General features: G+C 39.7%; 1 protein-coding gene across 2 annotated transcripts in view; it reads left to right on the forward strand.

The window, feature by feature from the left end:
* Positions 1 to 16,758, forward strand: part of PRKAR1B (protein kinase cAMP-dependent type I regulatory subunit beta) — a 106,667-nt gene that overhangs the window by 83,313 nt on the left and 6,596 nt on the right. For both annotated transcript variants that reach the window (XM_068909058.1, XM_068909057.1), the window contains exon 9: positions 2,084 to 2,205. In XM_068909058.1, coding sequence (XP_068765159.1) covers positions 2,084 to 2,205 — 122 coding nt within the window. The remainder of the gene's footprint in view (positions 1 to 2,083; positions 2,206 to 16,758) is intronic.

Raw genomic sequence — 16,758 nt, forward strand, 5'->3', positions numbered from 1 at the left:
CTAGGCCTACCAAATGTCTATAGTTAGCTATAAAATTGTAAAAGTAATATTTTCTAATATAAGAATTTTTTAGATATCAATCACTATTTGCAGTGTATCTAACAAAATATGAAAAAATTAACCCTTTAAAGTCTTTCCTCTGGAGCTTAATTAAATGTAAAGCTATGAATCAGTATATACAATTTAGAAATTACAAAAAATGTATGGTTTACTTTATTTAGTCTTTAACTCTGCAACTAAAACTAAAGCTTTAACTCTGCAACTCTAAAACTAAAACTAAGAATTTTGTCATGTAATATCTTCTATATAATGCTCTGTTTGCAAGAACCATTAACCAAAGTATTTGTAGTGGTACAATTCATTTAGACAAAAGAGAGACATTTCGTGACTGGAGCTAGAATTAGCTTTGAATTTTTCACAAAGCCAACTGAAGAAGAAGTTTGAAGAGACTCTTTATTTTCGTTGATAGTTACCGAGCTCTTAAAAAAAAAAAGAGAAAGCCTAATCTAATCTGTATAAAAGTTGTATGCATATTTTTAGTCAATCAGTGCACTTTTTGAATGCTGCATTTACAATATGTTTCTTATGGGCTTGGTGTTTGGTACTACTATTTCTGCAGCAAAGACCACACATGTACTGGGAAAGTGCATTAGTGATTGCAGGTGAGAAAATACTAGAAAAAATTATTTTCCAAAAAGCAACAGAAAATAGCATAAAGATAAGAAGATGTATGTGTGTCAGGCGACTTACCATTAGGACATTGATCACTTTGATCTAGTTTTGTTAGATCCAGTGCACACTTTAGAGTTCAGCCAAAAGGCTTTTTAAATTTTAAATAACAACCTCTTTACCTCCCCACAAGACTTCTAAGTACTGTTTTGGAACAGGAAGAGAAAAATAGAGCTTGAGAGAGCAGGCCAAATCCAGTCTTGATGTCAGCAGTCTCTTGACTTACAGTTGTTCAGAAATTCATAATAAGATAAGTAAGATTCAGCGGAGTAGCACATGAATTTTTAGCCCAACCTCTTAAGGCAGTGAAGGTTATGCCGTTGTGTTATCTGTTTCTTCTAGTATCTTTTAAACCGTTTGCTTCTTTCAGTCAAATCTGATAAAGGGACAGAAGTTCAAATATAAGTCATTGTCTTGAATTCTCATGCAGATGGGTAGGAGAGAGAGATACAGATTAGCACCTCTCCTGTCCCCGGGGGAAGAACAGGTAGAATTCATCCATTAGATGATGCAGTGGGAAGATGCCAACTGGTCAGTGAGCAGCCCTGGACTAGCTACAGCACAGACTATATTTTGCCATGTGGGTATCACAGGAGATTTGTGGTTGCTGCAGGTAGGTGAAAAGGACACAAAGCCAAAGGAAACCAGGCTTCATTCGTTCCATTATTCATAAAACAGTTAATATTTTCTTATGGAAATTTACTTTGAAGTTTTATAGCATTTTCTGTCTAAATGCGGAAATGAAAAGAAAAACAGCTCATGCACTTTAACTGCAGTTCTACTGGCCAATATTGCAAATGAAACAGAGGCGCGACTTTTATACAGCCATATGATGACTGCTCTGATTGCCACTTGCGCTGAGATGAGTTAGCTCTTACCTTCGATGGCGAGTGATTTCAACCTTGGTGGAAGAGTCTTCTCTTGGACTGGCACCTCAGCAGCGCTTATCGAACAGGCTGAGAGTTAACTCTTAACAAAAAGGGAGTAGGACTTGTTCTGACACCTGGTGTGGGACGCGGTAAGAGGTATCCCTCTCAGGTCTCCCGGTCACCGGTATATTAGAACAGCTCCTAGGCTGCTCTAGTTCACTGCAGCATCAGGTCACTAGAGATCCCAGGCTTAGGGAACTGTAGCCAACTTTTCCTGTCCAGTTTTTAAGATTACAAGTTCTAAGATACAATGAATAAATACATTCATCTTTCCAACTGGAGGTTCATGCAAAATGCTTGGATGAAAGAAATGATATTTCTTTTATAACAGAACCAGGCATATCAGAGCTGCCAGTTTAAATAGGAATCTTCAGCCAAAGTTAGGGTCTTTTTATAATAAAGTTTTATGATCTTCAATATTTTAGAGTCCCTGGACAAATGGGAACGTCTGACAGTGGCTGATGCACTGGAACCTGTCCAGTTTGAAGATGGAGAAAAGATTGTCGTGCAGGGAGAGCCTGGAGATGACTTTTTCATTATTACAGAGGTAAGTTTGGCTTCATGAAAAACTGCGTCTTTTCCTGGTAAAGATCAAGGCTTTATATTAAAGTCATTTGGTCTCAGTTTAATCACTTTCCCTTCATCATAAATCTGAAGTAACTCCACTCAAATCAAGAGAATTACTCAAAATTCAAATGAGGTCAATCCCTGGTCCTGTGGAAATGTATGAAGTGAGTGGGACGATCCCTGATCTCCAGGAAAATTGAAGACATTCAGGAATTTGGAGGGGTGTCTAGTGTACTTGCTGTTTGAAGGTTTGTTTTCTCCCTGAGATATTTTTGTTCCAAATAGCCAATACGTTTAACAAGGCTGGCTAGCTACGCAGTGCATTGATCATTGTTCCCAAAGGCACTACTTACAGGGCAAATCACAAGTGAACATTTGTAGACTGTAGCAGGAGACCTGATCTGAAAGTGGATCATTTGTTCCTTTGTTTGGCCTTAAACTCAGTCCAAATGACTGAGCCATATTCTTGTTTACTCTTACACAGGCAGACGGATCTGTCAGGCAGCTGAAAATAATGACATCTTTTGGGGAGATTATGTGACACTTCAGTTCCACCATGTCACTTCTGCAAACAGATGTTGATGGGATTTTTCCTCCCTCTTCTGACATAAATATTTGAATCCTCTGTGTTTTACACAAATACGTAGACACTGTGATACAACAAGTTATAAAAAGGGCTGATAGAAGCTCAGAGTAAGGATAACAAGGAAGCATTAGTGTATGATTGTATATGTATTGAGTTAGGAGCTTTGGGCATATGTTTTTCAGTACCAGCTCTGAGTGTTCATACACAAATATATCGTCTGGGAGTGATCAGCATATGGCTTTTTTGCTTTGTGTGGTGACAGTTCAAGCGCAAATCCCAAGCCAGATGTTGCGTGACCAGCAGCAAGGCAGTGGTGGCACAAGGGCTACTAGATAAACCGAGTCCCTCACTGTGGGACAAAGCAGGTCAAATCAGTGGAATGAAGATGATAACACTGTGTTTGGGATCCAGTTGTATGTCTGTAGAAAACTTCTTGTGGTTCCAAGCCATGACCAGAGTGGTATGTTCTGATTTAGGAAGACAGAGACCGTGCCCCACTAAAACAATGTAAAGGGCTTGTACAACACCCATTCCAAATGACTTAGAGGCCAATAGGTTTTCCTTTGCTTTCTCTTTATCTGTGAATTTTTGGGCAGGCGCCTCTATCCAGGGCAGCCAAAATGTGGTTCATAATCAACATCTGACACTTAAAATTCCATTCTTTTTTTCCTTCTTGAGTGTTGGATGCTGGCACTGAAATACGTATTTGATCTATGAACCTAGTTTCTCTTCTAATGCTCACAAAATTGTCAGTGCGAAGAACTGCACCTGCATATCACAGTCTTTAAATATGTGACAAGCAGTACTGCTTCAAAACAATAAAAGAGTGCCTGAAAAACAAAGAGACTAGATATTAGGTAGGGAGTTTTTTCATTAATAAGATGTTTCGTATATAAGAAGAATTTAGAAAATATAACTCTTCTTTGGATATAAAGATTTTTTATTTCTACTAGGGTTACTAGATGTCCTGTTACTCCTTGCAGCAGCTTGAGACTACAGGAAAACCTGATTTTCTTAGCCATCAAATCCCATGTGGAAAATTGGCAGCTTGCTTAAGAATTACCAACAGCCTTTATTTTCCCTCTTTTGAAGGAACAGCTGTTATGACTTGAGTGGGTAGAAAAGTATTAGCACTGCATGCTGCTTAATCATAAAGAATCTGCCCACCTCACCTTTCCACTTTAAGTCTAGCATGATTTCTCACTTTTGAAATTGCCTATATTTTTCTGCATTAAAGAATGAATATCCAGTATGAACTATTTTTTAGGTGGCAGTAGTATTTACGCCTGCTCAGACGTATTTCAAGGTTCATATTTTAAACCCGATTGCACAGGAGTTTACATCTTTGATGTTAAACTTTTCTGCAGGAGAGGTGATGTGAGCCGCCAGGAACACATTATTTTGCAAACTTTGGTTGAAAGTAATTTTGGCTAGTTTGTTGTCACAATACGTTGAAAAGTCATTAGCTTCTTTCACATATTTTTTGATGTTTGTGACCTTATAATCCAAAACACTGTACAAATGTTGCCAATTTGTTTGGCTGCGATATACACAAAAACCATTTCATGTAGCACCAGAACGCTGTGTCCAATAGTACAGAGCTAAACTTTGCAGCAGAATTTTTGGACAAGATGCTAATTTATTATAAATGATAGTTGTCCATGACATGCCTTAGAAAAATCAGTTGCCAGTTTATAAAGATTTGGTGCACTCACAGAGATCATGAGCATCACAAATACTGGTTCCAAGTGGGATCTTGTGACCTCTATTAAAAAAGGTTCTCTAAGACTCACATGGATTTAAAATTTTTAGCAGAGTTCTGTATGAACTTGATAAATGAATTGCTCGTTCTTGGTTAGCCTGCAATACTACCTTCCTCTGTGACATGGCTTTGCGATGCCAACTCTCTAAGTATGTTGGTCCTGCAGAATGACATAGCCTGCTGATGAATTGACGCCTTCAGGAGTTGCAAACTGAAGTGCAATCGTTAAACTTCATTTTGAAAGGGAGACTTCCAGGCTGGATGATGATCAGAAAAGCAGTTCCTGATTTAAACCAGGAATATCATTCTGGTTAGCATGAACAAGAATATTTAGTCTCATCTTTCTGTCAAGCAAGCACATGCATCTTTTTCCCTTTTTTCTTAGGATAACCTTTTTTTCCTGACATTTCTCTCCTGCCTCCAGTGTTGCACAGATCAGAGTAGGGTACAGGTTATTTGAGGTGCAGGCTGTGTGCATGAAAATACTACAGTGCGCCATGGAGGGAATGGCTGCAGCAGGAGCTCAGCCAAATTATTAGAATAACAGAAAATGTACACAAGGGAGAGCCACAGGAAACCTGGCTCAGAAAGCTGTGTGTGATTTATTTTTTGTTAAAAATCTAGTGACAAAAGTATATCCCTGAGATTCCAGGACAACTGCCGTTTTTCTGCCATCCTATATCTTCATAGGCACCAGCAAGATGTTTGCTTGCAGTAAGTTGTATGCTTCATTTTTCATTTGAATCATAAGCAGTCTCCATCAAGATTTAGTTCTAATATTTAAAAACTGATTTTTTTTCCAGAGATACAATTATTTTAATGTTTTACCATATTTTTTAATTTGCATATGGGAACCGAAATGCTTGTGTCCTTGAAAAAACAAAATAATCACTTTTGTGAAATTGATTTACTGCACTTGAAACTGTTAATTAAAAAAGAAAAAAGAAGTAACCCTGCAGCTTCTGTATTTTCAGATATTTCCAGGTCTTATTTTCCCACTATGCTTTTCACACAACAAACTCAGGCTTTCCCAGACTAGACAGATGTGGAATGTATCTGTTGGATTCCAAGGTCATGGAATTATCCCATATGAGATTCCTGGCACAGAGGTGAAAAACTTTAAGCACCATGAAACAATTGTTGCCATAAAGAATTATATTTTGGCAAGCGTAAATCATAACAGATGTACAGTTTCTAACAAATAAATTTGCAGTTGTATTGTACTCTGCCACACTGTGTACCCAACAGTAGGGAGGATTTATTCATCTGACTTCAGATACAGCAAATATTTTTAGCCAGGATTTTAAAGTGATAGCCTCTTGCAAAGGCATGTAAGCTTTGCAGAGTTAAATATCCTAGAAAATGTTAAGTCCCTTTAACTGAAATGTCATTTGAACAGGGACTGATTCTATTCCCAACCCATTTAGTAAGTGCTTTGCCACTGACTTCAGTTTGAACAGTAGTTCAAACTATTCTAACAGTGCTCTGAAACTGGGAAGAACTGAGTTTTTTGCTGTTGTCTAGGTTACTGAAAAAGATAGCGACAATAGTATTAAAAATAGAGGTTATGATCGTATACCGTGCTGTAAGTTCAGCTTCCAACTTGGCTCAGTGGCACAGCACCTCGAAGACAGTCTGTGACACAGCTGCCAAAAATGCTGGGATCTACAGCCGTGAAGTGCCTTGCTGGGTTTTTCAGCTCCCACCCTTGCCCATGTCAGATCATTTGGATCTACTTGCCATTGTTAAGCACCATATACGGCACACAGTTATTGTCACGGGACTCTGCTGGATATGCTCAGGGAGTCCTTTAATATCAGTTGCACACTGAGAGTTTGCTGTGCCTGCTTGGTTGCTGAACTGCTGCCATATGGCCCTAATACTCCATCAAGTTTGACATGCCTTAAGAAAAATGCACGCACAGACACAAACGTACGCAGGTGTAGGAGGAGAGAGCAGCAAAAGGTTTGGAATAGAGCCCCACTGTGCCTCTGAGGACAGCTTATAACAGGCCTTTGAATGTGCTGTCTGTGGCTTGCATCTCTTCCGAGGACAATCCGGACCAAGCGGTACATAAAGCAAGGAAACAAAACTGCATGAGAAACAAACCTTTCCAATTAGTAGTTGGTCTGGCTGCCCAGCAGTAACATGCAGCAGCCTAAAAATAAAAGACCTAAAAATAGAAGATAATTCACAGGAGAAAACTGAAGGAAAAATGGACCCATTGTATCAAGCAGTTTCACATTAGAATTTTTTTTCTAAAACCTTAAAAAATAAGTTTTAACATTGTAGATTAGTGTTAAATTGCTAGGGGGAGGGGGAGGTTAGTTCCACTTTCCTCTTCAAATCCTTTGTGAAGTGCACTTTGAAAAAGTTTAGGACTTGTCTTCTTTATTATTATTTTGCTGGTTAGGAAGGGAGGCAGAGCCAGGGCCCCTAATTTTTAGTTTTGTCTGTATTATCAGACTCACTGCCATTCTGTGGGCAGAGTGCTACCCATCCTGTGCAAATGTTTCCTCCTCAGTGGGAATAATCCTAATGACACTTTATGAAAGTGAGCAAAAGCCTCGTGTGAAAATATATAAAATACCCATTAGTACTGAAAGCAGGCAATGGGAATTGCAAAATTGGAAAATAACAGAAAATTTTCATTGATCGTGCAGAAATTCCTCAAAACTAATGCACAGAGCTGCCTGATGGACAGAAATGAATCAAATTAATTGGTAATGGTTATTTCTTCAGCACTGTTCTTGCATGATCACATTCAGAAGACTCTTGCACCTGCTGGGGGTTCTTTCCCACTGCTGTTGACATTTCAGGTCAGGGCCACAAACTGGTTCCAGTCTGGGCAGGATCCACTGTGAGTTCTTGTGGCTGCTGAAAGCGTACTTGAGATACTGTCCTGTAGGTGAAATCAGTGTTTCCAACCCTGCCTGACGCTCTTGGCACGCTATGGAGCGTCTCTGCACAAATGCAGTTCAAAGCCCTATTAGGTGGAACAGCGTTTGTAAACTACTTGCACCATGGTAACTTCAGCTAACATAGGAAGATCCTGGGTGTAACTGGGAAGGGTGCTCTGCTCTTTACAAGATTGGGCCTTTTTGTGGGAAAAGTAGACTTGGGTCTTAAATCGCACAACAAGCATCTGAAGATTTATGATTTAAAAGCTCTTTAAGAAAGAAAAGAAAAAAAAGAAAAATAATAGCCCAATTGTTTCCTGCTTTAAATTGTTGCTCTTTGACATTCTAACCCAAGAGAGACCCCTTTGGCACCTACCCCTACAACAGGCAGCAGAACTACAAAGTAAACTTCTTCCGTATGGTTAATGAAGTCACTGCCTTAGGCACACTCTGCTATCACACCTGATAATCTCTTTAAAAACACAATGTGATTAATTATTAATTAGGAAGATGAATGTTGTCTAGAAAAGGAGTTTCAAAGGCTACAATCTGAACTGCTTAGTGTTACATGGATTTTGTTGGTACTGAATATGTTTGTCAAAGGCAGTCTACAGCAGCTCCTAATATACTTAATAAACAAAATATACCTAATAAACAAAGCCAGCAGTACCTAAGGGCTCTGTGCTTTGCTTATTTCTAGCTGCAGAGGAATTAATTCCTGTAGAGCTGTTACAGGAAGGGTAGATTCAGTTTTCTTGATATCACCTAGTTGTGTTCAAGCAATAGCATTTCCACTGGCCCGAAGTTCACCTATGTTCAGGGTGGTATTTATAATATCCAACTGAGGTCAAAGATAGAAAGCCAGGCATGTGATTGTGTGCCATCCTGAACAGGGATGGAGGTAAAGTGCTTTGCTGAGTCAAGGGTTCTAAAATGCAGGCTTAGTCCAGGTCTTACTGAAATTAAGTTCACCTTAACGTTGATTTCAGTGAGCAGTGGATCAAACTGCACAATGCAGACTTAAGCATATCCATCTCTCCTCTGTCAGAAAGGGCCAATGTTTCGTAGAAAGTGACTGGCTGCTCCCCTTCTTCCCACTCAGTGACAGCAGACCTGTCAGTCAACTGCAGCTTTTGGCCCTTCCTTCCTTCTACCGCTTTCCCCAGCCCCACTGATAATCACTGCAGTGCACTCACCTAGGGGAAATTCAGCAAAACCTGAAATCTGAGAAGTGGCCTACAATGGTTCATTTCCATAACAATTTTGTAAAACTCCAGATTAGCCCAAATCTCTGGTCTATTTTAGAACTTTGCAGATTTCATTCCTCTTTTGTGGCAGAAACCAGGACAACTGTATGTAAATTCTATGAGTTGCTATGATCTCAAAGATTGAAGAATAGTGTAGAATAGTTTAAAAATGTGCAGTTAAAAAATATACTGTCAAACCCAGTAATGACTCAATCTTTGGTCCACACTCAGAATTAACTCCTATTGCATCATCCTTCTCTGACAGCATTCTGACCAACTATCTGTTGTATTATGAAAATGAAGGGTAGGAAATGGGTAAGGGTAGGAAGGTAATTCCTTCCTAATGGGTAGGAAAACAATGTGACAGCAGTGTAAACTTCCAACATTGTGTTATGGAAAAAAATTCTCACCTCAGTTGGCACATGCTTGTGGCTTATGTAAACATGTGACCAAATAATTTTGAGAATTATTATTACTGTGGTATATAGTACATAACCTTTTTACCGTCTTATTTTCTCTGAAGTGCTTATCTCTCTGTCTTAAAACACCTTACGCTCTTCACTGCGTTTGTCCTCACTGCACTTGTGTAATGAGGCGCATGGAGCAACCTCCATGTTACCTGTTGCGTTCTGAAGCTTAGGCACAAGACTTACGGCAGTTCTTAATTCCTACTGAAAATAGTCAGTGGGAATTAGGCACCTTGAAGGTCTGGGCTTTTATGGGTTCGCTTGCAGGATGTCTAAGGCAGAGAAGAAATGTTAGCCCTGTGGCCAGATTCCCAAGCTAACAAATCAGCTGATCGTCCTTTTCTCTTTACGCTATATTTTACTACTCAAAAATGATAAGCGTTATTTTCTACTGCAGCTTACGTGGAAGTCATTCTCACTTTGTATTGCTGGCAGAAATTTGTTTATTTCTTCCCTTGTTTTTGTATAATAGTCTTTCACAAATCAAAGATTGGCGAATAATAAAAATCCAGGATTATTTACTGGCTAAAGGAATACTTGCAGTTTCTTTGGCTATGTAGTTCAAAGGATTTGTCTTCTCTTGGAAAGTAGCCCTAGAACTGCTGATCCTTAGCTGTAAAATAAAAATTTTCTCAGGAATGATGCTATCAGCAGTCCCACAGGACTAAAATGGCAGCTGAGGAGTGATATGCTAGCGGATCTTCCAGAACGCTGTGACTGAGAACATTGCTTATGCCAGTATCGGGAGGTATGTAAGGGCTTTTTATGCTATTCTGTATGTCAGTGGGAGATTGGTAAACTTAGGTTGTAAAGCAAAAACAGTAGGAAGATGCAATATAGCAATGCTATTCTCAAAGTTCTCATAAGCTCTCTTTTGCACATGCTATGCCCAGTGCAACAGATTTGTATGAATTTTTCCCCAGTTCCCTTATGACATGACAACTTGTGTAGGAGTCTTCGGTCTCATTCAGCTGTAATTTAAAACATCTGATTTGTAAACCCATAAAATTGAAGTTTATGCTGGGAATACTGACACACCCTGGCCTCTTACCGCTATCGGATATGTGGAAAACTGGGGGAATGTTTGGTGTGCACAGATGTAAAACCAAGTGTTAATAATTGGTAGTTTCATTCTTCATATATACATGCTCTGTTTGAATTTGCACAAAAATCACAGTGGTAGCTGTTAAGATTTTCTTCACGCTCAGAGCAGCCTGTGGCTTTTTATTTAGCTGGTACATGCTTTAAGGTGTCGTTTATACTGTGACTCTTCTCTCCTTAGTCTTGTTCAGTAGCACCATACTACACTAGAAGCAGTGGAGGCTCCCAGGTAATGAAATATCTTTCTAGGTGAGTAAAGATGGCCGCATCGGCTGTTTACCCCTCAAGGTTTTCAGGAGGTTCTCAGGATTCTTACCAACTCTTTTGGCATTGAAGATTCAGCTCACAAGCCCTGATTCAGACTACTTACTGAACATGACCAAGAACATTATGGCCCCAGGCACATTACATCTACACTAAAATTAAAGGCATCTGCACTCAGGAGCTAGGAGTTCTGTCCTTAGGCTCACCTGAGTAACATGTCTCTGTGTTTACACAAAAATACTGCGATATAAACAACTGGAAACATACTGATGTCCTACCTGGTGGAAGAAAACTGGAGAATTTCCTAACCTCTGGTAAAGTTCATCCCTTTCTCTGGGTCATGTTAAAACTATCTCTTACTGGGATGGCTTTTATCCTTGCTCTGCAAAGATACTGTTGAGATTTTTACAGATTTACTGAAAGAATATGCCCCCGAGGGCTCGGCCGTTAGCTTTATAGTGCAGATTTTGTGGAATGTGCAAGGCTGTCTCTGCAAATTCTTCAGGAAGAGACAATTTGGAGGGAACGTTTTTTTTCTTCTGATTTTCAGAATCACAAAATTCAGTCCTTTGAATGAACAAGATTCACCGAGAGGACTTAAAGAAAACAACCTCTGAGTTGCTTTCCTTGAGGGATTTTCTTTATCTCCGTGACATACTCCCTTCTCTTCACAGTTTGCTCAAAGTTTTATTTGTTGCTCAGAAGCTATTGCCCTAGCTGGCCGCAGCTGCTAGCCCAGCCCTGGTCACAGCATTAGTTATGAGACTTTAATTATGATGTCTGTCTCCGACTTTTGCTTGGTCTGGTTACTTCAGTATCTACAGAATGTTTTCACAAAGAAGCAGATGGTGGTAGGAGTAATTGGGCCGTAAAACAACATTAACAACTAAAAACGATTTTCACCAGAAAGGATTTTGTGGGTAGGGTGAAGGAGGTTCAGCACTGTTTTCTTGTTTTCTCTCTCTTGCATTCAACACTGCCCATTCTGTAGGTGGTAGCATTCTGCACTGTCTGCTTCCAAGACATGATAACTGTAAGGTCAGTCACAAATATGAACAGTTGATGAATAACCCATTATAGAGTCACTTTTATGTTGACTCAGTGGACATTTCCTGGCTTCAGAGAGAGTAAAGATAATGGCTAGCTTTGTAGAAAGAAAGAATCTCTAAAATGCAACATTTTTTTTCCTTTGTGACTTTTATTGCTTTGTACACTGACATGTCTGAGGGAGGAAAACAGTGCATTGTTGCCAATAATCCACAGCGTTTGGCACAGACAGTCTTTAAAATCTGGCACCAGGATGAATATTAATTCAGTTGTTTTCCCACAGAAGCTACTGATTAGTCAAGGCCAAGTATCACTGAGATGATTCATTAAAATCCAGCATCTGAGACCACCTTTACTGAGTGGGTCTGCTTTTTATCACCACTACAACAGGTAGACTGAATATGTCAAAAAAAAAGAGGGGCAAGTAAAATTTTAGACCAATGTAAAGATAAAAGTGCAAATAGACCCCAAAAGCCAGGCAGTGGTGCAACCACTTTGCAGCTTTCTGCCAGCAGCACCTGGGCATTAAGCCAGATTAACTAGCCGTGGAGGATTACACCCCAGGCGAAGGGGCTCCTCCCGTGACTGAGAGTGGTATCATTACCCCTGTGTCACCATCTCCTTGCTGCCAGGCTGGGAAGTATGTCCCAGGCTTCCCAGTCCCAGCTGGCAAGGGGTATAATGTGAAAGATGCCTGGGAGTAGCGTGGCACAGAGTCTGGGAAGCCCAGAGGCCGCCCTGGCATCCTCCCCTCCGTGCTGCTCCCAGGGCTTTGCGACTCCTGGTGCAGTCTGGAGCCCCCTAACACGTGGGTGTGCGGGTGTCAGATACCTGCATGATCACACCTGATGTTAGCTCTGGTGCTGTGGCTCAAGGGCAACATTTTGAAGTCAGAAGACTATAAAGCTCAACTTTTTGATTCTGAAGAGCCTTTCAACAAAAGAGGGTTTAACAAAAATTCCCAAATTTGTATTCTTTGTGAGGAGTGGGACTTATTCATGAGAGAGAACTCTGAGCAGAAACACTTGAGTGTTGTAGGCATCTCTTCATACGAGCATGAGGCAGATTGCAATTGATACAGTGTATTTTGCTTCTTTTGGCTTTGCACTAAGTTTACAGGTCTCTCTCAGCCTGAATCTTGTCTTATTCCATCTAATAATAACACTTCTTTTGCTTCGCGGGGAGTACATTTGGGTATAGCATAGGTTTAATGCAGACTGCATCAAGGAAACGCTGAAGGGGAAGATTGTCTCAGATACTGTGATAGGAGGATGAACAAAATGATCTAAAAGGTCTTCCCATGTCAAATGTCTATGATTTTAAATAGTAAATGATCAAGCAAAGGCATTTCCGGGTGGTTAATGACTGGCTGGGCGTAGTCATGTCTGGGCCTTAACCCTGGCCTCTTGTATATCCCTAGGAAATGCCCTGTGGCTCAGTTGTTTCTGCTGTTTTAAGCTACACTTGGTTTATGATTGATTGCCATTTTTAAAAGTACCTTTATGTTTTGGGCTATTTTGGTGACTATTCTAGACAGCTTTGTGCCTCTCTTTCTTGGGTGTGGATGTTGTTTCTAAGCTGATATATATGCACCTGGACAGCAGAAGTGGTGGAAGTTTAGAAATACATGCAGTAGTCTTATGCAGGTGTGGTATAAGTGCTATACACAGCAAACTGCATGTTACTTGATATCAAGCTTGGCTGTACGGCTAATGTATAGGATTTGTGCCAGATTAATTTGCTTTCCACCTTTGCTAGGTTGCAGTGTGCATTAGTGTTGTTGAGAATTGTGGCCGATAAGAATACTAGGCATTCATATTAAAACGTTAGACTGATTATGTAACGATAATCATATATATTGTCACTCCAGTTGTTTCGGTATAAAGGCACTTTCTGAACCACTGTTTTCTCTCCAGAAGATTATATGGGAATCACGATGTTCCCATTATTACTGTAAAGCTGCCTTTTGAGCTCATTTGACATTGTGCTGTTGAATCCCAAGGTGCTGGCTTGCTGAAAATCTGCTGAACTCAGTGGCACTCAAAATTTCTGGAGTCCCACCCAAATTAAAAAAAAGGAATATGTAAACGTTGCGTATTTGTTTTTAAAAACTGTCAGTAGCTGCCATTTTTGACTTAGGCATAGTCTTGTCTTGCCACTGTAATCCACAGTGAACCCTAATGGATGAAGAAAAGAATTCACTAGCTAGAGATGACCTAATCAAACAACAATCACTTTTTCAGATAATGCAAACTCAAAGGTTTTTTTTTTGTAGACCTTACTCGCATAAATAATAACAGGCACATCATAAATGGTAGTTACAAAAGTAAAGTTTGCAGAACTGGACCAAATTTGTTAGAGGTTTCGCGTCAAAGACAGGCAAACTGATTTAAGAAGAGGAAGGTGAAACATGAGCTGACAGATCTTAGCAGGTCTGTAAGATTCACTAGAAAATCACTATTTCCAGGATTTTTGTAGCATCAAGAGCTATAGCTTTTGGCATTCCTTAATTTAAGCTAATGATTTGGAGACACTCTGTGAATGGCTTAATCATTTGCATTATCCAGGAAGCAGGCAGATATGATAAAATCAGGTGCTAGAATTGTTGTAACTATGGCAGTGTAAGAACATTGCCCAGACAGCATTTGTTGATAAGTAAATAGTGTCTTTTATTAGGTATATCTGGAGAAAAAGACAAGTTGAAGAAAGGCTTGTGTGCCCAGGAGCCTTTCTCCGTTTTCTAGCTATACTAGGTGGTCTAATAAAAAAACAAAAAACCTTGCACAAACTTTGTCTTGCCTACAATTAAATAAAATACTCTCAGAATCATACTATGTGAAAGACCTTTTAATTCATTTCAGATCTGCTACAGCTCCCATTAAAACCAGTAGGAGTCTTTACATTGAGTCCAATGTGATTTCATATATGTACAGGAACGGTTCCATACCACTTCACAGCTTCTTCCTTAGTCTTTTGCAGTTAACTTAGCAAAGATTTAATAGCAACGTATAACGAGGGCTTGTGTTACTGAGAAGTGAGGAGAAACTTATCTTTTGATTGTGTGAATTATGCAGTGTGTGGATTAAAGTGATAAAGAGCAAAGGTATGCTCATAATAGCAATTGATAGAGTTAATAGCAATAGCAGATGGATAGGCCTGACCTTGTTCATCTCTGATTCTATAGACTGCTTTGCTCTTCTCTAGTGGATTGTGCAAAGGAAAAGAAAATAGGCTAGAAAAAGCTCAAACCTAGGATAGAAATGTAACATTTGGAGGGCATAGGGAAAAAACTGTCTTCCCTGCTGTTCTTTAAGAAAGTAAATAAATAAATAAGAATTGGAAATAGAAATAGTAACTTCTTGCCTATAAAAATCAAAATTCATGTCTATAAGAGTTAGAAATGTATTTTGTATACCTAGCGCATCAAGAGGATGTAGAAATTGTCATTACATACAATCATTACATACAACTATGACAGAATAAATACACATTTTTCACTTCTTAATAGTAATAAATGTCTCTTATTATAGAGGGAGCCTCACTATATTTTTTACTATTTGCTGTCTCTAAGATGAGAGGTTAAACCAGTGAAAAGGGAACATCGACAAGATTGACTTTTAAACCAAAAAGTTAGAAAAACAGTGCTCAATTTCCCTTTCCACCTACTGTCCCTACTAAACTGCCGTACTGTACTTTACAGCCCATCCTACCAGAGTGGTGACAAGGATCCATGACTGGCTGGCACATTTTGCCTTGTTGTACCGCCCTGGAATACGTAATCCCATCTGATCCACAGAGCTTCCGCTACTGAAATAGAGGAAGAATTACAGCCTTGTTACCACCTTGTTGAACACCTGTCTTTTTTAGCTAGGCTACTTAGGCCAACTCCTGGCCCCAGGATTCACGCATACATATAAAAATAGGTCTCCTGGAGCAATTCATGCTCATAAGGACATGCAGGATCAGGCCTAGAAATGGTAATGTTGATCCAGATGGGCTACTGTGTTTAACACTAGGATGTCTAACTCCTCCATACGGTCTGATAGTTTAAAAGTGAAACATCTGTCAAAATCTCATTACGTGGGAGAGGATGGGAGCTCGTGGATTATAAAACTTAATTTATTTGTTACATCTTAAATTATGGTACCATATCCAGGCTATAAATTTTTACAATACAAACTGCTGATGCATTTGAAAGAAATGAATAAATCCTCTGCGCCCGTGACATTTTGCAGAGGGAGTGGACAGGTGCATGGGGTGAGGATGGGAGGTAGGTGGTGATGGCACGTTGCTTTTGGAGCTGCTACTCTTGTTGTTTTTGCAATAAGATGCCTGTATTTACTTGGAGGAGAGGAGAGAAGGTTAATGATATCAGTTCCTGGGAATACACACACTCCTCAGTGACTGAAAGGGAATATTCCTGGATCTACAGGATCATCATTTCACTCCCAAATGTCTGCTAGGAGAAGGACATGCCTATCTGCTTGCAGTTTCATATCCTCACAAAGTGCTGATTTATTAAATGGTGTCAAACTTCTTCACAGTGCTTGAGCCTGTGCTCTGAAGGTTTTGCTCCGAGGTGTAGGAGGCTGAAATAACCATCAATGTACAAGACGCTTTTTAAAATAGAGCAGCACTAAGTAGCCTGATCCTGCAAATCTAGGCTTATACAGCTTATTCCACTGAGACTGATCCTGCCAAGTTCTGTATGCCACTGAAGAGGAGATCTTTCCCACTGAGAACAAATGCTTTTAGGAGGTGAGAGAGAGCCATCTGAATCCCTACTAGATAATAGCCATACCTCCCAGGACAGGGCTCATATTTATTCAGTCATATCATTTATATGTGGTCAGGTTTGCTAAAGCACGGAAAGAATAGAAAGCTCAAAAACTATTAGAAAGATATGACAAGTAAACTGAAATGGAATATAGCCATGAAACTGGCAGTGGGAGCAAGGGTAGGGGTTAGCACCCGATTCGTTTAGTTTGACTTCATTAAATATATGGATAATTCTTCATTAAGTATATGGATAATAAGTGGTGGTGTCTTTATTATTCTATTTTTGCCTCGGTTACACTGTTCACGTACAATCGGACTTCTCCTCTAATGCAGTTAGAACAGTGTTGGCTTCCAGAGGTAAGATTCATGAAGTGAAGGTG

This window comes from Struthio camelus, chromosome 15 (genome assembly GCF_040807025.1).
Source record: "Struthio camelus isolate bStrCam1 chromosome 15, bStrCam1.hap1, whole genome shotgun sequence".
In the NCBI taxonomy this organism is placed as follows: domain Eukaryota; kingdom Metazoa; phylum Chordata; class Aves; order Struthioniformes; family Struthionidae; genus Struthio; species Struthio camelus.